At 38.3% G+C, this 23,310-nt stretch overlaps 1 protein-coding gene across 1 annotated transcript in view; it reads left to right on the top strand.

The window, feature by feature from the left end:
- Positions 1-23,310, top strand: part of SMC5 (structural maintenance of chromosomes 5) — a 53,585-nt gene that overhangs the window by 14,455 nt on the left and 15,820 nt on the right. Inside the window, exons 7-16 of the mRNA XM_010568610.1 lie at positions 2,829-2,990; positions 7,494-7,565; positions 8,481-8,736; positions 9,924-10,078; positions 11,747-11,860; positions 12,952-13,046; positions 13,250-13,382; positions 15,384-15,557; positions 15,694-15,863; positions 20,237-20,360. Coding sequence (XP_010566912.1) covers positions 2,829-2,990; positions 7,494-7,565; positions 8,481-8,736; positions 9,924-10,078; positions 11,747-11,860; positions 12,952-13,046; positions 13,250-13,382; positions 15,384-15,557; positions 15,694-15,863; positions 20,237-20,360 — 1,455 coding nt within the window. The remainder of the gene's footprint in view (positions 1-2,828; positions 2,991-7,493; positions 7,566-8,480; positions 8,737-9,923; positions 10,079-11,746; positions 11,861-12,951; positions 13,047-13,249; positions 13,383-15,383; positions 15,558-15,693; positions 15,864-20,236; positions 20,361-23,310) is intronic.

The raw sequence follows: 23,310 nt of genomic DNA, 5'->3' as shown, positions 1-23,310 counted from the left end.
AAGTCAGTTGCCTGTGGATAATCTACAGTTGAAGTCAAGGGTCATCAATGTAATTTTTTTACTAGGTAGAAGATATTTAATTTACAGGCTGCAACAAAATTTCACATTCCATTGTGATCTTCAGTGTGTAAGGTCATTGCTATTTTGTGGTTTGTCAAATCCTTTGGATAGATCTTTTGGATCCTATATTGGATATTCTCCTATATTGCAAATATCAATCTCTCTCTAAAAGAAGAAACACGTTCTCTTACAAGGGCATATTTCTTTGTCATCTGTTCTAGCACTGTTTAATCCTAAGAATAAACATTTTTGATGTCTTAAAATTGGGTTCACCAAAGTTGAGAGTAGTACTGGAGTTTACTCTTCCTTCTGTGCATCTTCCCCCTCCACAGACCTCCCCAAAAGGTAGGTTTCTACTTGTAGACCAAACATACCTATCTCTTTAGAATTGCCTCTGTAACAAAACAGAGTAGCTAGGTCAGCCTTCAAATCAGCCAGGAGGCAGATGTATAAATACTGCAGTATGTTATGAAATGGAGAAGACAGGCAGCCTGAAAACAAGTCAACTGAAATGTGACACTAGATTATCTCTTGATCCTAGTGGCAAACAGGAAGTCTACTGCTCAACTTGTTTTACTATTTGACCACTGTAGAACTGCGTTTTTATTCTGAAGACTCCACTGCTTTTCACCTGAGGGACACTTCTCTAGTCAAGTGTTTTTTCTAGTCAGTGCCAGCTGCTTCTGTATGTGGAGAATTATACACCACTTTTATACATGTCTGTGTCTAATAGGCTTTTCAGCATCTGTTTTAATTCCATAAAATGGATCCTAGGACTACAACGTTAAAGATTTGGACTCAAGGATTTAAGGGACATTTTATGTTCTTGTGTGTACTTTAATGGGACTTCCATCAAATGATCGTGTCATTACAGTCAGTGAGCAGATTTAAGGAGCTACAGTTTTTTTGACATAGATAGCCCTTCTTTTGTAGGGTCTTAAAGAAAAGGGGTTTCTTACCCCTCCAAGCTTAAGCTTAAGGTGGTATGGTATACACTAAGGTATACTGTTTTAAGGTAGTAAGCAGCAGGAGGTGTGGTTCCTCCTGCTGTAAATGTCCTGAAAACACATACTTCTGAAGATGTGTTTAGACCAAGCCGTGTCCATTCTTCTTTTCCTTCTCTTCCATTCACAACTGAGAAAAGATTTGTTATATAGTTCAGGCACAAATATCTCTTGGGAGGGCTGAAATCCTTTGGAAGCTAAGTGCATAATTACAAGCATCAAGGTTATTTGCTTAAAGGTTACCAAAGTGTCTTGAAGTGTTAAAGGGATTTGCTGTATAAAAACCGTTTCATGAGAATTTCCGGGGAAACTTGCCTGTACTTTGTGCCTGAAGAAATGAGGTGTAATTGTGTGTGCATTTGCTTCAACCTTGAAATATAATACCTTATTTAGAGCAGAGCTAAATTTTAAGCTTACTCTATCAGCTAAGTGGAAGTATAATTGCTTTGCTTCTGTAACTTTGTAATGGTGGCTACTGATTGCACTCCACATCACAGAATTACAGCAACTTTCTTAAATACTTTTTAGCTTTATGAAAAAGGTACTATGAAGAAAGAATTTGGATTTAATAGCCTAAGTTGATTTATTTGTGATTAATCATGTGTGGTTTACAAGCAGGGTAATTAACTAAGTAGGAAAAAGTGGTAGCAGATAAAGCAAAGTTAGCTTTTACAGATAGAGGTTGCAGGCTATCTTTGTTTATTATTTTTTTTAATGCTCCAAAGCTTGGAATAATCCAGGCAAATGGTCTAAACAGGGGCTTTCTTTAATGCCTGCCAAATCCAACAGCTTTCTCTTCCTCTGCACCCCCATGTACATATATCTACTTGTCCTCCTGGTCCTCTGAGTATCTTTTTTTCTTATGAACCCTTAACAATCATAGAATGTCATGTTCTTTTTTCTTTTTTTTCCATTTGTTTGGTTTGGGGGGGGGGTTGGGGTTGTTTTTTGGTTTGGGGTTGTTTTTTGGTTTGGGGTTGTTTTTTGGTTTGGGGTTGTTTTTTGGTTTGGGTTTTTTTTTGGTTGGGTGTTGGGGGGGTGTGTGTCTTGTTTTTAGTCCAGAGAGCATAACACACAAAAGTTCACTAGTAGTCAGTCCTTCAGCCTACGTTCTCCCCCACATTCCCACCTTCTTGAAGTGGAGGTTCTTGGTCACCACACTGCTTACCATCTCTTTCTTCTCAGGGATGCATCTCCAGTTCAGCTCCCTAGATAGTGGGTATTCGTGGTGTATGTTGGGGGTTTTGTTTGTTTTCCAAAGTTCTGTTCCGCTCTGTCTCTCTCCTTGGTTTACTTCAGGGTTATGTCTGTTACTGGCTCTGATGATCTGTGCAGCTCCTTCCTTTTCTTTCTCCTGAAGTTTTCTGTGGTGATTTGCTCCTTAGCTTGGGGTCGTCTGCCTAAGTAGTGCTCAAACTATGGACAGAAGGGGCTAAAGAATTACTTTTTCCACACCGATCCCAGATGGATTTAGAGGCAAGGTAATTGCAGACAAATTGGTCATTTCTTCTGCTACTTGAATTGCATATTATTTAAGAACCATTAAATGTGTGTTCTTGTTCACTGGGGACTGAATGATCCCCACATCTCCTAGTCACAGTGACTAGTAACAGGAGGATTACTTAAGTAGTTGCTCTAATACTAGTTTCTGAATTATATTTTTCTCCTAAGACTGATGTACAATCAAATAAAATGTTAGAGCAGTATAAAATACTGGAATAGAAGATGAATATCTTTAATGATTTTACTTTCAATTCCTCCAAGGAATATGAAAATGTTCGTCAGCAGCATGAGGAAGTGAAACAGAGCCGAGACCAAGCCAAGGAAGAACTGAAGAATCTGAAAGAAATGCAGTTCCCAGTGAAAAAAAAAATCCAAGAAACTGAAGAATACTTTAAGAATCTGGATATAAAAATCAGAGATAAGGTAGGTGTTTTAAGTTCTCAGCTAACGTATGTAATATTTCAGGAGGTCTGTGTTCAGTTTTGTATAGTGTAAAGCAATAATCTCTTCTAGTGTGCTGTAATGATGGGTTTCAGAAAAAGTTTTTCTGAAGTACTTGTGCCCTTGGTTCTCACTGCCTTCTTCATGTCTCTATTCCATTAAAGGCAGTAAAACTCAAGGAATACGTTTCTTAGTAAACCTTCAGTAGCAACTCCGAAAGTCCACTCTCTTGGTATTATAAGAGCACACAGATTTTATATTCTCATCACAGAACCTTCAAAATCTTCAGGGATATAATGTTACAGTTTCCCTGAGTTAAATCCTTATGTTGAATTAGTTGCCTGTTTTCATCTGTTCTGTAGTTTGGGTTTGTGGATGCTCTGTTTATCTTCTTAAAATGTAGCCAGTTTGGGTGGTTAAGTTAAATTACAACTTTTCTAGCCTGAAAGCATTCCTCTAATATTTAACCTAATTCCATAAGTAGGGTATAATTTTTTTATTAGGTGGTAACCCTCCATCAGCTGTGAATACTTTTATGCATATGAGAATTTAATGGTAAACCTACCTATGCCTTACAGCTTACTAACTGTTTTTTTAATAGCTGCTCACTCTCTGGGGATATGGGAAATTACTATTTCTTTATGACAAACAGGAAAGTACTGTAATTCTCTGCAGGATTTTAACTATCATGGACTATTCAGGCTGTGTAAGTCATTGTATGCATAGGCTGCACAAATTTTTAATGGATAACCAAAGTTAAATGATAACATGAGAATGTTTGCTGCAGTGAGTTCTCTTTGAAGGTGACTGATCAGATCAAAGGACTTGCTGTGGAGACACGTGTGACATCTGTAGAGGACTGCTGTCATGAAGCGTCTTGTAGAATCAGGGTCTGAAAATTAGTGGCATTTAGTGCACTGTGAGCTAATACACTGTCTGTGTGCTTTCTTTAAACAAAGACACCCCCCCCCCCCAAAAAAAAAAAACCAACCCCACAAACAAACCATAAAGTCCAGACAACCAAAACCACAGACTGTTGTTCACACCACTTCTGTTTTTGTTGTGATATAAACTGTACCAGACAATACTACACCCAAGTACATTATTATTATTATTATTATTAAGAAAGACCTTTACTAAATGTATCCTTTTAATTTTGTGCTCCACAGTACTGCAAGAGTTTATTATGCTGTGATTAAAAATACCTAAATGTTTAAAAATATTGTAGTTCTATTGAAGTGGGCTTTTTTTGGGTGTGGTTGGGTTTTTTGTTGTTTTAAGAGTAAGTGTACTTCCTTAGAGGAAAGTTAACAGCTGGAAGTTTGAAATTAATTTTCATAATGCAGTAAGTGCCTTCATGCTTGTGAACTGCTAAGCTTCGTTTTCACCGCTTGGTATTATCTTGCTAGGTTTTACTCATATCTTTCATTTTTATTGATGTTATCCTAATATATTTTTTCAAACAGGAAAAAATTCTACTGAACCATTGCTACCACAAATCTTAGAAGTATTATGCTATATTCTGTAAAGGTTATCTTCTTTATGAGTTATACTCTTGTTTGTTTGAGAAACCTAGGACAAAACAATGAGCATTTTAGTTTCAACTTGCAGGTTAACATGCTTAACATAGGCTATTTGCTACAGAACGGTGAAAGAAAAATTGGAGGAATGTACTAGCTGATCAACTCATAATCTCAAATCAACATGTTTTTCTGCTCAATCTAAACTTGTGGAGTAAGGCTTTCACACATTAAACGTTCGCAAGGTTAGCTGTATGCTGAAGTGGTGTTTAATTTGGGCCCAGAGAATGAATTAGGTGCATTTTGTTCTACAACATTTCAGAAGCCTAAAAGATGGGAAGAAGGAAGGATGCTACATTTGAAATAAATAATTTATGTAAGACTTACTGAGATATTCTAATTCTGCTTTCCAGTGATTATTTACCACTGTTTTGATTGTAATGTGTAGCTGGTACTATTTATATAATATTATAAGACATTTTCAAACCTGAGTTTTGGTTCTGATGTTAAATGATATGTCCAAGTCTAATTTGAATGATTAATATTCCGTCTTGAAGAAGCCCAGCCCCCATAGAGTCCAAAATCGTGGAAAAAGGCTTAAGGGAATATATTATATAGCTGGTTACGGCATGAATAATTTGTATGACATCAGGCAACTTAACAAGATGTTAGAAATGTATTGCTACTTTTTGAACTTTTGACAGTAGCTCTTTTTTGGGTACTGAAATCCGTTTCCCTCCCACATACCTTCTTAGTTGGGCTGTGAAAATGAAGTTCTTTCAAAGGAGAATCAGTGCTGCTTGCACTGTCAGGAGATAGTTTTGACCTAAGGCAAAGCCTCAAGGCTTTTAAGTACCCTACCTTAAAATTGCTTAAATTGCTCCTTCTTCATTAGTTCTTCACTTTTTTTGTAGATAGTGCTTGAATTTATTGTAACTTAGAATTTTATCTTTATAGATGCAAGCATTTGGTGAGCACTTCACACCATTATGCTGTAAGCCAGCAGAAGTTGATTAATTATAAAAACAGTATAACTCTATTTTTGGCCCAAAAGTTGTTTTTTTCAAGTCAAATTTCAATTTGGTAGTAAGGAAAGGCATTTTAAGTCCTCCTTATTTTGGACACACAGACCTGTAGGGAACATAATTGTCTTCAGACCCTTTGGTCCAGGCTTATATCCATTATCACGTAACTGTAATCCTGACTGCTTCTTGAGATCTGGCTCTTGGCTTGAGGATATGTATGTGAGAACAGAGATAAACCACCTCTTCATTATGTCTTGTTTGCACTTTGTTGGTAAAAAGCCAGGAATGGTGTTACAGATTTTGCCTGGAAGGAGCTGGACTGGCAGAGCTAAATCTGGGAAGAAATTAATGTATGGAGACACTGCATAACTGTTTCTCTTGTCTCTCTCTGTGTTTAAACCCTTTTAAGGATTTGGTTAGACTAAGAATTCCTAGTAAAGTTTTGTGCTTTGGGTGTGTAGGATGTGTAGATTCTGAAGAAAAGAAATTGGCCCATTTTGTAGGAAGACGTTGATGAAATTGTGTGAGAGAAGCCTAGAATAGTTTCCGCTTTAGGCTCTTAAAAGGCATTTGAACAGAGTGGACTGTGCAATGCAATTTTTTTAGCAATATTTGACAATATAAGGCAGTGTGTTGTGGTTGTACCTTGAAAACCATAAAGACAATTACAGATGTTAATCTGTTCTGTATGGTAGGTATATATAAATATAACAACTGAAAATATAATGGTAATTGAATTCCAGTTCCTTACTAGTGTCCTGATTTTGAGAGCCTTCAGAATGGTTTTGTGAATATTTTGCATTAGTTTCCTGGGAGAGAGCTTCTGCTTCAGAGTGCCTGCCTGAGGTCTTTGGAGAGAGCATCACAGAATCAGTACTGCGTAGCAGTCAACTGTGAGACCAAGATGTATTGTTCCAAGTTGCCTTCATGCAAACAGCTGTAGAGTCAGGGTCTTAAGTTTTTGTGCATCTGTCAGGTTGTGGGAGGGAAAAGATCCTGCGTAGTTTTATTTTCTCCATTCTTGATGCATCTTAGTGTTTTCAGTGCAACTCAGTTCATAGGAAGACATTTCTTCCAGCAAGAGTGCTGTGTGTGTTGTGTTTCCATGTCTGCACTGGAAATTTACAGTCCTTCCATCCTTCTGCAGTCTTCCAGTATTCTGCTTGCACTGTTTTCAGCCTTGAACGTTCAGGAAAGGAGGAAGTAATTTTGTAGAGAAACCATAGTACACTTCCCCTGTGTTCAGGACTCACCTGTGCAAGTGCCTGGGCAACCTGACTTAGTGAGACCTGCTTTGAGCAAGGTATTGGACTGGGTGATGCCCAGAAGTCCCTTCTGACCTATATTATTCTACAACTCTATAGAAGCTGAGAAGGATAGAGAAAGAGTAGACATGGGTGCCTGCACATGAGCCGAAGAGTTGTCAGGCTCAGCTGTCTAGAATATAGCTTTAGCACAATGCACTTCAGAGGTAGGATGATTTTGACAAATTCTGTTTTGGCTGTCCTGTGCCTAGGAACTTATGCCTTTCTTGCTCTAAGTATAAGCTTTCCTTGGTAAAGTCAGTTTGGAAAAAGAGGTGAGAACATTTTATAAGTGCAAGGATCTGAATGTAACATTTTTATTGAAATCGGGGATGGAGTTATTCCAATTTTAGATTAGGTTAGGAGACTTCCTCTGTCTGTCGTGCCTGGATTTGCAGATCTATAGCTGAATGGTTGTGAACAGTTCATATGCCATTATTCAGTTCTTCACAAACTGCTGAAAATAAACATGTTACAGATACAAGACAGAATAATAAGCTGGTGAGTATGACTTTGTCAGTAATGTGGAATAAATGCTTAAGTTATGCATATACAGAAAGGTCTTTAAATATGACTGCTTGTTACAAATATAACTGAATTTATTACTATCTAATTGAAATATTTCATTGTATGCAGGCATCTGAAATTAAAGACGTTTCTCAGAAATGTAAACAGAAACAAGATGCTTTGGAGATGAAAGATAAACAAGTAAGAGTCTTGATATTTGTGACTTTTTTGGTGTTTCTTTGCTAATGTATTAATTCAGTACTAGCTATAGTATATGCTGCATTCAGGCGGAATGCTGCTACTTAAATTCTGCAGTAAAACACAGATATGGGGGGGTTGTCTGCTCGTCATTTAGCGGAGAGGGAAATTTCTCTGACGAGGCTGCAACTGCCTGCACACCTCACTCGTTGCAGTACACAATGAATCTTTAAAATGCCTGTTAGTCAAACAGGTATTACTAAGGGACAAGTGTATGCTACATAAAATCAGTTACCTTGATGCAACAAACTTAGGAAAAGACTGTGTATATATGCTATATATTACAGGCTTTCCTTGAAAAGCTACAGCCTCTATTACACCAATGGTCTCAGCATTAAACATGCCCTCACATAACTCTGAGAGAGACTCTAGGGTTATTGCTTCTGTTAAGTGTATATGTCTAGCATTTTTAAAAAAGAAAACGCAGAGGTATGTTGTAAAACAGTTACAGAACTTCACCTAAGCACTCGGTAAAGAAGTGTATAAATTAAATATATAAGGGTGCAGAGTCAATGTTGCACATTGTGTTTGTGCTATAGGTTTTATGCAATCTTAAACTAACCTTTAATGTGTTAAGGAAGCTCTTAAGCTTTAAGCTTCTCCTTTTGTAAAAATAAAGGAACTTTAAAATTTTATTTAAAGGCTTGATTGTATTTTTGCTTAAATGTTCCTAAATCTTAACAAAATCTTGCCAGTTCTGGAACTGTCATAGGGATATTGGAACTCTAACAGACTCTTACGGTTTTAGTCCATTGTTACATCAGCATTTAATGGCAGTTGCACAGATACCCTGGTTATTTGTCGCAGGTTTTTTTATACTAAACTCGTTTAATGTTGGAAATAACTCAAAATTCTTAGATTGAGGAAATTCATCAAGCTTTGAGAATGAAAAAAGATGAAGAAATGGACAGACAGGTGAAAATACACAACACTCAGAAGATGATAGAGGAGTGGAAGAATGAGCTCAGTACAATGGCAGTCTCTGCAGATCTTCAGCCACAAACTGATGCTGTTAATAATGAGCTGAAAAAATTACAAGAAGAAAGGGCAAATATTGATAGTGATATCAGTGATCTAACAGCAGAGAAAATGAACCAAAAGAGGGAAGAGAAAAGTAAGTTACCTGGGTTTTTGTTTGTTGTTTTCTTTTTTTATGACTGTTTGTACAGAATCTGCTTGTTGTCCTGCTGTAGTGAAATAATTTGAGCTGTTTACCTCAAGCGTCATAGTAGTGAAATAATTTGAGAGCTCAAATGTTTACCTCGCCTGTATCTTACATGTGTAGCAGTCCTTTTGTCTATTATCAGTTTTATTAAAAGTAACAGAAACTGCTTTCAAAATAGGAAGAACAAGAAGATTCAAAAGTGGCAACTGACCTTAAAACTAGCCTTCCAAAAAGTTAGTTTCCTCAGATATCTGGGTAAGGAGACTGCTTTGCCAGTTTCATTTTTTTTCTGTTATTAAATGAAGGTGTATACTGTTAGCAGGATACAAAAAACCCAAACCTGAAGCAAAAGCAGTTTGCTTTGAAGATGCAGTGTTTAAATTATCTCTTTGGCAGTATATTAGCTACTGATGCAGCTTTTGTCTTTTCTAGATGAACCTGAGCTAACCTTAGTTATAGTAAATTTCTTTATACTAGCCTAGGATTTACAAGTAGTTCTTTCTAAGAAACAAAATTTAAAAATTAGCTTGATGGGTAAGGTTGCATATATTCCTTGATGAGTGTAGTACATTTGCATGTACCTATCTGTCTGGCACTTAACTTGTCATAGAATTGAAGAAGAAACTGAGGTATAGAGAGACCAAGTGACCTAGGGAAGGAGACACTATATTTACCTTGAGAAACACAGAAAGTAGTCAAACTCTGTTTCCTCTGAATAGCAAATGCTTTTGCACACAGTCTATTGTCACACATTGTGTTATCTGCAAGCATGAAATAACACTCAGATTTCATGTTGCTAGTCCTACTACCTCTTTCCTCTTGGGATGTTTTTTGTTTTAAATACAAAGGTAGTAGAAGTATTGAAGAGAGGCATTTTAGGACTAAATTCCTGTGTTTTTACTGCACTACCACATTTTGTTATCCTTTGGGTAAGTCTTCATTTTATTTCAGATTTTTAAGTTTTAATAGTTCTTAAGATTTCTTTTTAATAAGCAGTATCTTGATCGTGGGAAGAGAAACCCTTAATTCTTATAATCTAACAACCTTATTGCTGGAGTAGTATAGTCAATAAATAGTGGAAAATACTAGTGTGTACTTGCTATGGACTCTATTTACAAAACTGTCTTAAATTACAGGAATAACTGATCGCCTTGGACAACTTAATAATATAATGAATATGAAGGAAGAGAATCTTAAAGGGAAATTCCGAGACACACACTCTGCTCTTATGTGGCTAAGAAACAACAAAGACAAGTTTAAAAAAAAAGTTTGTGAACCCATGATGCTTGAAGTAAGAGAATTTACTTGCGTGTCACTCTAACCAGTTAACATTTAGTTTATTTTTCCCTTGCAAGACTTAGAGAAATGAGCTGCCAATTCACGCAGGATACATTAGCATGGTGAACTATTTGTAATTTTAATTCTGTAGGCAATGTAGTAATAATCAACATTGAGTAAAATGGGGTGGTTCCTTCACCTTCCCTCCTCAAGGAGCAGTCCTGTATTAAGGTGCCCATTGCAGATTTCCTCTAAAGTACATCCAGTTATTTAGACTTAAGTACTTATTTGCTGCTTAAAAAAGCAGTGGTAGTTACAACTGAATACTTCCCCTTATAGCACAACGTGCTCAGCAACTGTTACAACATGTCGCTGTGATCCCCAGATGTTTTTGTGGTTTGCTTTGCACAGCCAGCTACAGACATAGAAACACCTAATCTATCCCTAGTTTTGTTTTGTGTTTTGGTTTGACGGACACTGTACTAGCTAGGAATAGCAGGGCTAAATTTTCAAAGAGACTATTGGTTTTCTAGTGCATTCCTCCACCATTATCCCAGCCTCTTGCAATATGTGCTTCATGTAATGTGAAGAGGATGAAAAACTCCAGTGCACTCCTCTTTCTTTTCAGAATTGCAAACTCATTTTAACAGTGTGTTGCTACAGTTTAAATTAGTTGAATGTTGAATATTTGTATACCAATTCTTACTTTTTGTGCTAGAACTGTTCAAAATTCCTTTTGTTTAGTATAAATACCAAGTATTTCTTGTTATTACCAGAACTTCCAATTCTTCCCGGAAGACCACATCAAGCCCATTTTACAAATGCCTTGATGGGATGCCTTTGCTTTTACTTTAAGGCCTCATTAACCTCTGTAACATCCACTAATGTCTGAATTTGTTTTCTTTGATATAATGTAAGTTAGTCTCGTGTACTTATAAATTCTAGCTCTCAAATTGCTGGTAAGTGTACCCAGCCATTGGCTAACTTGAGGTTATTAAATTGTGTAGGTATGTGTAGTTTTGCCTTTGTATGTCACATATGGTGACATAATGTCTCATTACTAGTGAAAGTTACTGAATAATTCTGACATTAACATTTCATTTGCATATGAAAAGCTTCATCCATCTTAAACGTGGATTTTTTTTTTCTTAAGAATTCAAAGAGAATTCAATGAATCTGTGAATCTCTGCCTTTCTAGGGCTTCACAATTCTATATTTGTATTCAGTGATATCCACTGTGTCCAAATCAAAGGGAACTGCATATGAATAATTCGTGGAATGTGGCATTTTCTGGTTTTGATTCCTTAGGTCAATTGTTTATAAACAGTGAGACACCTTCAGTAGTACTGGAGCAGAGCCATTAGGTGTGAGATGGTGGTGGTTGCAATTGTAAGGTTAGGGTGGAGCAGAAGAGGAGGAGGTGGTGTGGTAGAGACATTGATAGCTCCAGGAATGCTGTGAAAGGATATGGATGGCTAAAAACTAAACACAATGACATGTGAGTTACTGTAGGTTTCATCCCAAGATAACTGGTTGCAAAAAGGCAGGGAATATGGCTTTAAAGACATTTAAACATTGTTTTCATTAAATGGAGGATATCATCTGAATGCTTAAAATGTTTTTTGGGGGGGTGTTAAGCCCACTTGTATTAAGTCACTTTCTCACTACCTTTCTTTATCAGATCAATATGAAAGACAATAGACATGCTAAATATGTTGAAAATCACATTTCATCCAATGACATGAGGGCTTTTGTTTTTGAGAGTCAAGAAGATATGGAAAAGTTTCTTGTGGAGGCAAGTAGGCACCAATTTTAAAAATTGATTAAATACTGATGTAGGAGCCCTAAACTTTGGAGTCTACCAAGTAAGTCTGTATTTATTAAGTTCAGATTGGCAAGATCAGCACAAAGGCTAATACAAAGTATTCAAAGGTTTTCTTTGGAGTAAGATTTTTTTAATGCCTAGACCAACTGAAGGGATGCAGCAATATTAAGAAAATATTTCTTTTTAGGAATAACTTTTGTCTTCATTGACAATCACTGAGGAGAAAATACTGTGTACAAGAAAATGGCAAGAGCAGGAAGCTACAAATTTAGTACTGAGCTTTTCCAATGCCTCCTGACTGAAGAGGCGAGAGGGCATCTTTTGTGAGAACACAGTAGTCTGAGCAGCAAATCAAGCTTATATTTTCTTAATACTGCTGTTCCCTGGAGGGATAAGGAGATTGTTCCCTTTGAGAGTCAGATGATGCAGGAGGAAAAAGCCACAAGGTATGGCATTAACTGTCATAATGCTTCCCAACTACTGTGCACAGAATAGTGTGATTAATGACAAACTCTCCTGGAATTTTTGAAGATGTATCTGCCCTTCACAGAAGCTAGTAAGTTTTATATACGTGAACAGTAGTGGTGATATCTGAGGTTCTGGGAGCTTATCTTGCCTCTATGGTTGTGGAACCCAGTGCAAGGCTGCTTTAACCAGCTAAACTGATCTTTAATTTGTATTCTCAATGTTTTCTGCCCTATTAGGATCAGGCTTTTCAGAGTCACTCTAGCCAGTGGTCTGCCATTATCTGTGCAAAATAGCCATACAGCCTGAAAGAAGAGGCTTTCTTGTTACATCCCGCTCTGCTATTTAGATGAGCACCTGGCTCTGGATTTCTTTCTTTGCTTTTATTTTCTCTAATGCATGGTGTTTTCATGGAGAGACATTACCTGAGCTTGGCTTTTAGAGAACTCAGTCATGCCTGAGCCAGAGTGGATTTTTGTGGGTTTCTCCAGAGGTTGTAAGTTTAAAATAATTCTAATTCTGTGAACCAAGAAAAAATACTTGATTTTCATCTAGTGAATTTTTCTGCTCTTTTTTACCAAATAATCTATATTTAGATGCGTGATCATCAGAAACTAAGAGTGAATGCTGTATGTGCACCTGCTGAATCACATGCTGAAAGCCTCCCTTCGAGACCTATTGAAGAATTGCAGTATGTATCAGATTATATCAGTGGGGAATGGTTTTAAATACAATGTTTTGGTGGTGTTGCTATATATTAGAATTTTCTATGAAAATAAAATTTTCATCAAGTTTGTTCTGGGTTAGCAGGTTTTCTTTCTGACTCTTCAGTAACTTCAGCTTGCTTACCTGCCAAATTTTATTTCTGATGCATGGTTTTTTTCTCCTCTTCAGCCGATATGGATTTTTCTCATATTTACGGGAGTTATTTGATGCTCCTCATCCTGTGATGAGTTATCTTTGCTCCCAGTACCATGTTCATGATGTACCTGTGGGAACAGAGAAGACCAGAAACATGATTGAAAGGGTGAGATGTCCTAAATTGCACAAACACACCTGAGTTTTATTTCAGAAATTCTTTGGCAAGTTCATGTGGAGAAAGCAAAAAATTGCTTTAGCCTTTTATATGGCTTTTAGAAGTGAGAACTATTAATTATACACAAACATATTGCAAGACATTTTAACAAATCCAGTCAGTCTAGTGCAGTACTTCACAGAAAGTTAAATATATCTTTCACCTGCATACTGTTCCAAGTCAGTTATATGAAGTTGTTTTATTATAATAAAACTTCTACTTTAAGTGCCCGAGATATTCTGGGCAAAATTTTAATCAAACAGTTAATAGTACATGACAATGCTGACCTGTCATGTTTAAAACAACAATTAGAAGCTGCTTTTTTTTTTTAAATACGTTAAGATGTTCAGTTTCTGGCAAATACAGCTGTATAGCTTCAGTCAGAATTAATGTGGTAAATAGTATATAAACCTTTTGGATTCTTAGGAATAGGCTGAGAGCTCCCACTAGCAGTAACCTTCCTACCTTAGTCTTTCATGGGTTTTTGCAAGCCTATCATTGCTGGATTATAATGGGTAACACACATGACAATTTTCAACTTAAATCTTTTTTCACTTTTCTGTCTATGCTGGACAGCTGTTGTCTATCTTGTACAGAGAGTGAACTCTTCTTTGAATTTGGAAGAGTACTTTGGGCTCTCTGAGAACCATAAGAATTGTTTTTTTGAGAAACTTGGGGAACAGGCTCTGTGAATTGAGAACCATTCCTGTTTTATTGGGATAGCTGTTGGTCCTTCCTATTTTCTATGTTTCTGAGGCTCTGAAGAATGAGGAAGAGGAAAGTAAAAGTGGACGGAGTCCTAGATGAAAGCTCTTCTCTTAATGTTTTTTCTAAGAATTTTTTTCTTTAAACTGCAATTCCTCCACCATTTTGTTATTGCCTCATGAAGCAGATTACCTATATAATAGGTCTTTGAGTTACATTTTTGTAAACCAGTCAGAATTAGTCCTTAGGTACTCCCTCCTTTCCAGAGCTCTGTGGGCAGCAAGTGAAAAATCACTGGTCTAGGGGCAAAGATGAGCCACTATTCTGAATGTGTTGCACATGGCACTTTCTCAGTTCAGTTGTGTAGAGTTTTTTTCTTTGTTTTTATTATTTTTCATTGAGAAATGCATTGTTTGCAACATTTGGTTTCACACATGCCAGAGAAATCTTTACTTTTAAAGGAGACCTGTTTCGTAGAGCTGAGCATGTGGAAGGAGGACTAGGATGGAAATGTCATCAGCCACAGTCTGAGCTGTAAAGCTGTAAAGGTTTTCAGTGTCCAGGAATGAAATCAACAATATTGCTGGTGCTGTGTATGTAAACTGAAAAAATCTTTAGTCAAATTTATGTTGTCCTATGGAGGTTTTTTGCTGTTCCTCATTTACTGAACATTTTATATCCTTTTGAGTACTATTCTACCTTGCATTATGGTAAATCTTTGGTTATTTATAATATCCCTTTTTACGTAAGTCGTTTAAAAATAGTAACTCTAGTATTATTATGCCTCTTCTTTTTTTCCTACAGATACATTTGGTTCACTGAAGTTTATGCATTACAGCTCACCTTATGGTTTCATCTGTTAATTTCTTAAGCACTTTTGGTTCTTTGGTACACAGGCTGCATTTGCATGTTGTGCATCTACAGCAAGTACAATCCTTGTTCATGATGCAGTACAAATGTTGACAGGCTTTTCCAGCGTCTATCTGTAATATCAGAACTTGTTTAACTGGTGATGGTAACATACTCTGTTTGACAGTATTTTAACAGTTCTTTGCTGACCGGTCTGAATTATAAGTATAATAGTGCATTAAACTTAGCATCGTCTTTTTGCAAAGGCTTGTTAACAAGTCAGAGTCTTGCATAAGCTGAAGTTCTTTACTGTCGGTTTTAGCTAGTTTATTCCTTGTTCTGAAAAATGTTGCCTTAAGTAATGCTTTTGTCAGATTAATATTTTTGTGTGGTTTTTAGGTCATACAAGAAACCAAACTTAGGCAAATATACACAGCAGAAGAAAAATACATTGTTAAAGTATCTGCTTATACAAACCTAACCTTCACTACTAACACATCCCTGAGGGAAGCACAGTTCCTCACTAGTTCAGTGGATACAGATGAAAGAAGGCAGTTGGAAAACGAGCAACAGGTAGGAATTTATTTCTGTGCGGCATATGCTGTGAACTACTACCAATTTTATCGTGCAATAAGCATAGCCTACTTGCATGCGTTACTATGGTATGTTTGTAGTAATAACGCTAGTGGTGTGTTTTCTTTTATTTCAGGACATTAATAACACACTAAAGTCATTGGATATGCATTTGACTACATTGTTTGAGAGACAGAAACATCTGGAACACAGAGACAATGAGCTCAGGCAACGGAAGAAGGAGCTTTTAGAGAGAGGAAACAGGAGGAGACAGTTGGAATCAAAAATTGGTGTGAAGTATGATAGGTAGGAAACAAGCCATATTATCTATAAAACTTGAACAATTTTAGTAACAAAGGTATTTCAGCTTCCTCTTACTGCAGTGTGCTTTTACACTTACAAAGCAACCAGTAGTTGAGCATCAGACACAGGTGATAATCAAGACAAAGAAGGTGTTTAGAAATGGAGATTAAGACAGTAACTGAGAAATGATGTAACAATTTAAAAAATTCATAGGATTCCAGTGAGAGGTCATTGCACTCATTTACTCAAATATTACCATCGTCTTCTGTCTTGGTAGCACTTATCTAGTTAATACCATAATGGACATAAATGGTACTAAGTAAGCATGTCAGGGATTGAGTTGGACCCTGACTGTCCACAGTATTTGTCTTAATGTATTTTCTGGTTTTGTGAGCCTCTGCAGTTAGTTCTTCTGCTACTGCTTTGTCATAACGGAGAACCTGGGCATGTGTTGTGGTTTAACCCCAGCCAGCAACTAAACACCATGCAGCTGCTCAGTCACTTCTGCATTACTTATGGTACATTAAACTGAAAAGAGTGTTGAGAGGGGGGGAAAAAAAAAAAGAAAAATAGGCCTGCAGGGATGTTAGAGGGACCAGAATCAACTGCTGTATAGTCTCAAGTGTCCAGTTTGCTTGAAAAGAAGCAGCTTTAAACAGTGTGGATGTGAGCTTAGCCCCAAAGCCAAGTATTGCTGTCAGGTTTCTTATTAGGGATACATGTATTGTCATGGTGTTTTACTAGAATACAGAATACAGTTTGAAGGCAGGAGGTGGACCTTTTACCTAAACAAATATTGATTAAATCCTTCCCTTTGAAAAAATAATTACACTCTTTTAATTTTGAATAGGGGTAAGAATCCTAACACAACTACAGGCAAGGCTGTTATCCACATTATACAAAAAATTAGTATCTTTCTGTAGAGATAGAAATTATATAAATAATCCTTGCAGTGACTATAACTATTTTCAAATATTCATGTTTCTAATTGATATGACTATCTGAATAAAGCTAGATATAATTTTGAAAGTAATACACAGTGACAGAATCACTTAGGTTGGAAGGGACTTCATGTAGTCTGTAGTCCAGCCATGTTCTCCCAAGCAAGGTCAACACTGAATTCAGACCAGGTTTTCAGGGCTGTATCCCACTGCATCTTGAAGGTCTCCATGGAGACTGCACAACTTGTTTGGACATCCTGTTCCACGGTTGGACTGTCCTTATGGGGAAAAGGTTTCTACTGACATCTAGTCTGGATTTTTCTTGTTTCAACTTATGTCCACTGTCTGTCGTCCTTCTACTATGCACCTCTTACAAGAGCCTGGTTTCATCCTGTCAGTGGTTTCCTTGTGGGAAGAATAGTGGGGGCTTGCTGTTAGGTGTCCTGAAGCTGTCTCTTGTCTAGGGAGAGCAAGCTGAGCACCCTCATCCTGTCCTTGTAGGGCCTGTGCTGTAGCCCCTGACCATCTTGTTTGCTTTTCAAGTTTGTTCCAGTTTGTTGATGTTTGGTGCAGGAGGCACAGCTGGGTGCAGTGCTGAACAAAGAAGAGGAATCACTCTCTACCTGCCTGTGCTTCCATTCATACAGCCAAGGATGCTGGGGGACCTTATTGCTGCCAGGGCGCGCTGATGGCTTATGCTTAGCTTATTGTCCACCAATACCTCAGGTCATTCCCTGCAGAGCTTCTCTGCAGGCAGTATCCTTCTCCCAAGCCTGTATCACTGCCAGAGCCACTTTCTTCCCAAGGGCAGAACTCAGCATATGTTACTGCTGAATCTCATGAGTCTTCTGTGGACCGCTGCCTCCAGCCTCAGCAGACCCCTCAGAACAGCAGGCCTGTTGCACCCCCTAGTTTAGTGTTGTCTGAAAACTTGAGAGTGCCCTCTGTCTGCTCCTCTGTGTCACTGGCGGGGATGTTAAACAGGACAGGTCCCAGAACTTAATCCTGTGGGACCCCACTTGATACTGGCCTCCAGGCAGAATACAACAGACTAACCATGACCCTCTGAGCCTGACCATCCAACCACTTTTTTTTTTTAGCTGTGTAGTCTTCCATCCATCCAGACTGTAGTCTTCCAACTTGAGTACAACAATATTGTGGGAGACAGCATTAAGAAAGTTAGGGGAATGGGTGTGGATCTAGCAGCCTGAGAGGAAGGTGGGGCTGATGCAACTTAATGCTCCCAAGTGCAACCAGTAGTGATGCTGAGCCTGTCTACCCAGTAGATGTGCTCTGGGTGAACATGTCGAAACAGCACGTATGTACATATTCACATACAGCGCAGATGGACACACACAGGGCAATTGGACAAACACAGCACGAGTGCCCTCATCATGTTCCTACTCTTCCTAGGGGATGGGGCTCCCTTAGTGAAACCTATGCATATATAGGGACAATGTGGATCCCATCAGCAGCTGGGCCCAGACACTGAGTCTATGCAGTAGCTGCTGCTGGACCTCAGTCTCCCCATTTGCTGGTACTTGGATATGCAAACTGCCAAGGCTGCAGCCCTGCTCCTGTTGCCTGTACAGGCTGCCTCACTCACGCATGTGCTTGTACATGCAGAACTGGCTGGGAGTCCCTGGTCTCCCAGTAGTTAACTCTGTGGTCTTGCCTTCAGAGACACACAGGCATACAAATGTGCAGAGGTAGCCATGACTCCCCTAGACCCCCCCAGTAGCCAGTACCCCTGTCATTTTACCCTTAAATACATACACATGCCAGCAGGTCTTACCCCTAGATACAGCAGATCTCATGGTTTCTGGCAGCCAGGCTGGACTACCCTGGTCCCTCCAATAGCCATCTCTTCCTGTGGTCTCACTGTTAGTGACACACATACCCCCTTGGTTCCCAGGCCCCTTTACCTACTTGCCAGCTAGTCTGTCTTGGTCTTGGCTAGGGATCAAACACGTACCTGCACTTGTACCAGATGCTGGCACCGTGGCCTCTTGGTCACTGACCTGTGGTCCCACTCCAATGGCTGTCACTGAAGTCTACTCACTCTGGTCTCCAGTTGCTGGCACCACAGACTGGCAGGCCCTGTCCTCTGACTTGTGATCTGACTATAGCTGCTTGCACTCAGACTCCCATACACACATATGAATGCTGAACAGAGTCCCTCACCTAGGAAAAAAGTGAAAAATGGAATTGAGTAAGAAGAGAGTGTGCCAACTGGGCATGGTTGGACAACCGTATTGACCAGCCAGCTATTTACATGTAATTGTCCCTTTTATCCCCATATCCCTCCATTTTCCCACACTTGTTCCTCTCCGAGTCATCTAGATCCCTCCCTTTCCCTGCATTTTTCTCTCCTGAATATCCAGTAGTAAGTCCTGCACAGTCACAAAATGCTTTTCTGCTGCATCCCGTAATGTCTCCTATACCCCCAGGGAACAGCACTCCTCAGTCCAGAGGGAGCTGTGGTGGTGACTTCCCTTGTTGGGTTTCACACCTGGACACTGATGCTAAGGCTGTCCTGGGACAGGGTGTCCGTTCCTCTGCATGCTTAATTTGGGTTCCCGTCTGCTAGTGTGCCCCTGTGCCGCTCTGGGCTTGTGGAGATGGGCATTGCATGGGCTGATGGCTCCTGTGATGGGCCTGGGGGGTGGCTGGGGTAGGGTATTATTTGGGCTTCCCCCACTTGCTATTGTCTCTCCTTTTTGGGTGTGCAGGTGAGCTTGAGGTAAATGGCAACCTGATCTCCTGTCATCCAGTTGTTTTATGATTAGGTTCATCAGGTATGATGTACCCTTGGTAAATGTTTGGTAATTCTTCTTTATCACCTTTTCCCTTATGCCCCTAGAATTATTTTCTGAGGGGACTTGCTCCACAACTTTCCCAGGGATCAAAGTAAGAATTCTTGGTTTCTAGTTTCCTGGATCATCCTCTTGGCCTGTTTGGCCATTTTTGAAGATCTCCAAATGCTTTGCAGCTCACTAGACATCATGATTATTTCATATGAAGGTTGAGGACACAGGTTTTTTTGCTAGTACACATAAAAAGAGTTAAGCAAACCTGCTGAACTCTCCTGTGTTGTATTCTTGCATGGAACTAGCAGCAGAAGAAAAATGTCAATTCTTAGGCTGATTTTTTTTTTTTTTTTTTTTTTTTTAAATCTGAAATGTACAGCAGTAAAGGAGTATGGTTGCTGAGTGGTGCTCTTAGTAGCCAAAATGAAAGTTTCTTTAATTATGAATTCTTTGTCTTTTGAATTTCTTAGGTTTAAAGTGCATAGATTGGGAATGCCTCTAATGTTCGGAATGTTTAAGTATACAAATTCCTATTCTTGTTAACTGTTGGTTCATCACCAAGATTAAGAATTTTTGTACAATTTATTTCTAATCAAAATTAATCAAATATTGATTCCCCCTATAGTTTAAGACAGCTGGAAGAAGATGCTATCAGCCTAGAGGACGAATATCAACAGGCAAATGTAAAGATCAAAGAAATAAATACCCAAAAAGCAAGGCTTGTTACTGAACTAATGCATCACATAAAGGTATGTATTTTCAACTTGTGTGGTTCCACTATTGTGAAAAGTCCCATTCTTGTAACTTAAGTAGGAGGTATGCGATATTTGGATGTGTTACTGTAAATGTTTACGAGTTAACTTGCTTCAGGGTAAACATCTTTTGAAGCTTTTATGAACTTGAACTTGTTCATCTGTCGTTGATTTGATTTGTAGATCATTTGCTTGCATTGATTTAGACTCTCAGTGACTGAAGTCTTACAACCCATGGTCTCATTCAGTAAATACAGGAATGAACTAGGAATGAACGCTGTAACCATTTCAGCCTGTACATTTTCAGAATAGCACATAACTCTGTGAACTGTTGCTTCCAGCCTAGTTCATATTCACCCTTTTTGTTGTTGTTGTTTTATTGAAAAAAGAAAGTAGTCGTTAGTCATGTGAAAAATTGGCCTGAAACTGTAAGAATCTGTGCTTGTGGAAGAGGGCTAGGATGGGAGAGGTACTCAACTCTCAGGCTCCAATGTCATGAGGTTTTCTTTAACTCAAAAAAGAAGAAAACAGTCTGGACTTAATTGTTGCTTTAGCCTAGCCTGTAAGCCCTAATAATGGGAGCTGCCACAAAGTGAATTTTCTTAGGTTTTTTTTTTAATAACTAAGAAACAAGAAACAGTTACTTTTAGTTCCAAGGGAATCTGCTTGTGCTTTTGCACTCATCAAGAAATGGTGTCGTTCTTGCAACCACTTCGAGCCATGTTCCTTTGTCCAAAGGAACTTTGTTGTTCCTTTGCCCTGCCTTACTAATGTTGAAATGTGTTCTTGCTTACCCCTGAGAAGAGTTGGGTAGTACCTTTGAAGTGAGGCTGATTTCAGTACATTTCAGTTGCTGGTATTTATATAATAAGTAAAGAAAAAAACATTCCAAATGGGTGGGCTGTTTCTGTTTGTTAATAGGCATGGACTGCAACAGTTGGAGTGTTTCAGACATCACCTTTTGGTCAATTAGCCAAAGCAATTTTGAAAATGCCAAAGAATGGCAGAAGAGACCTGCCATCTTAAAAGGGTTGCTTAGGCTGTAGATTACTTTACAGAACTTGTGCAGGTAATAACAGTACTGAAAAGCAGTTCTTCTCAAAACTTGTACAAATGCTCTGTATTTAAAACAGGAATTTCTAGAATATGCTTTTGATTTTTGTATTTGATGCCCATTTCCCACTATGTAAACTGTCCAAGTGTGTTGCTGTTGTAAAGTGCAGCCAAAGTTGTTTACTGACTGCTGTATGACCTGCCTGAAGGAGTGTCTTAATCTCTTTTTCACCCAGCATAGGAAAACAGATTTGACACATACTGTCTATTTCTCAGTATACCAGGGTTGTAGGGGAGGATGGATAGTATTTGCCTTAAATAGTTACTGATTACAAAAGGGATTTATTTCAGTTATGTATCAGCTTAATTTTCACACTTTGTGTGCTGTAGGAAATATATGCTAGTACATACTGAAGAGAGGAAGACAGTCAGATACAAGAAGGATGTTTCATTATATGTTTTATCAAAATTGTTGAAATCCATACATTTCTGGTCATCCTGAAACAAAACTTCATGAATGCTTCCAAGTTTATGGCAGTCTATGTACTTTCTTCAATAGGTTTTGTACTTATACTAGCTGTAGGCTATTAAAGTGATAAAAACTTAGGTAGTCATATGTTTCAGAAATACTTCTGCCACAAAAGGAAATTTAAAACATGTATAGGATTTGTATGTGTTTGCGTGGTGGCAATATGATCTACTTTTTTAAGAGTTCTGGGGCTTGTGTAGAACAGTCAACTAGAGTGACAGGCTGCATGTATATTTACACAAATACACAAGGCAGAGCATACCTGGCACATACCTAGTACACATCAATACTTCACAACCACTTGACAGAACCAGCTTTGTTCCACTGTTTCAGATTCTGGCACTGCTTTTGCACGTAGTTCTCTTTGTGCTGTTGTCTTTGAATAATCTTAACTCTTTCCATTTTTCATCTCCTTTCGTTATGACTTTTTTTTTTTTCAGTTTACTTCTCTAATAATTGTTTTAAAACTGTTTAAGTGGGTTGGAAACAAACTTATTTGTATGTCCAAGTTGACACTGTAGAAACTTTGTGTTGAAATGACAATAGTAAAGATCTCAGACCTTGGCTCACTGTTATGATCTCAAAACTTCATCCCGTAGGTCCCCTAGGTCTACAGTTGGAACCTTGTCCTCCCTTTCATTAAGAGAGAGGATTCCTTTGTATTTATATGACCATCACAAAAAAAAAAAAAAAAAGGTAAACTGTTGTTCTCAGTGCCCCATAACTCGAGGTTTGGAGCTACGGTTTGCACAGTCAAGAATATATTGCTGATTTTGAAGCCTCAAGACCATTCCTGAGGCTGACTCATTTAAAGAAGCAACCACTTTAATGTCAAAGTTGTCAAACCAGGTTCTGGGGATACTAAAGCCTATTATGAAACTTCCAAAATGGAGCTTCCTTCTGTTGTCATATGCTGTTCCAGTTAAGACACAAGACACAGAGTCACTGTACATCCGGTCAGTCATCTTGCATTGTCAGTGAGAGAGGCGTATATCTTAATGTGTTTATTTTTTGACCTTTTTCCATCTCTGTGTGTGACTTAAGAAGTCCACCAAAATCTACCTGTTTCATTCTGTTTCCAAGAAAGAATTCAGATGGCTTTGTCTTTTCTTACATTTCACACATGAGTATATGCTGTAGGGAAAGAGAATGTGCTTTTTTGGTGTAAAATGGTTTGGTTGCAAGTGATATTTATATGCTTACAGATTAAAAGTACATGGGGACTATACATCTTGAAGAGTTTGGGTCACCAGTAAGTCACCTTTCTTTTTCATTTAGTTTGACAGACGGCAGTGTTGAAGAGCTGAACACAGTGTGAGATTGTGTGCTATGACTAAAAAATGGATAGTTTCTAAAGCCTGATAG

Source organism: Haliaeetus leucocephalus, unplaced genomic scaffold (assembly GCF_000737465.1).
Source record: "Haliaeetus leucocephalus isolate CR32 unplaced genomic scaffold, Haliaeetus_leucocephalus-4.0 Scaffold251, whole genome shotgun sequence".
Classification (NCBI taxonomy): domain Eukaryota; kingdom Metazoa; phylum Chordata; class Aves; order Accipitriformes; family Accipitridae; genus Haliaeetus; species Haliaeetus leucocephalus.
Note: the sequence above shows the minus strand (reverse complement) of the source record. Positions and strands in the feature narration are given on the sequence as shown.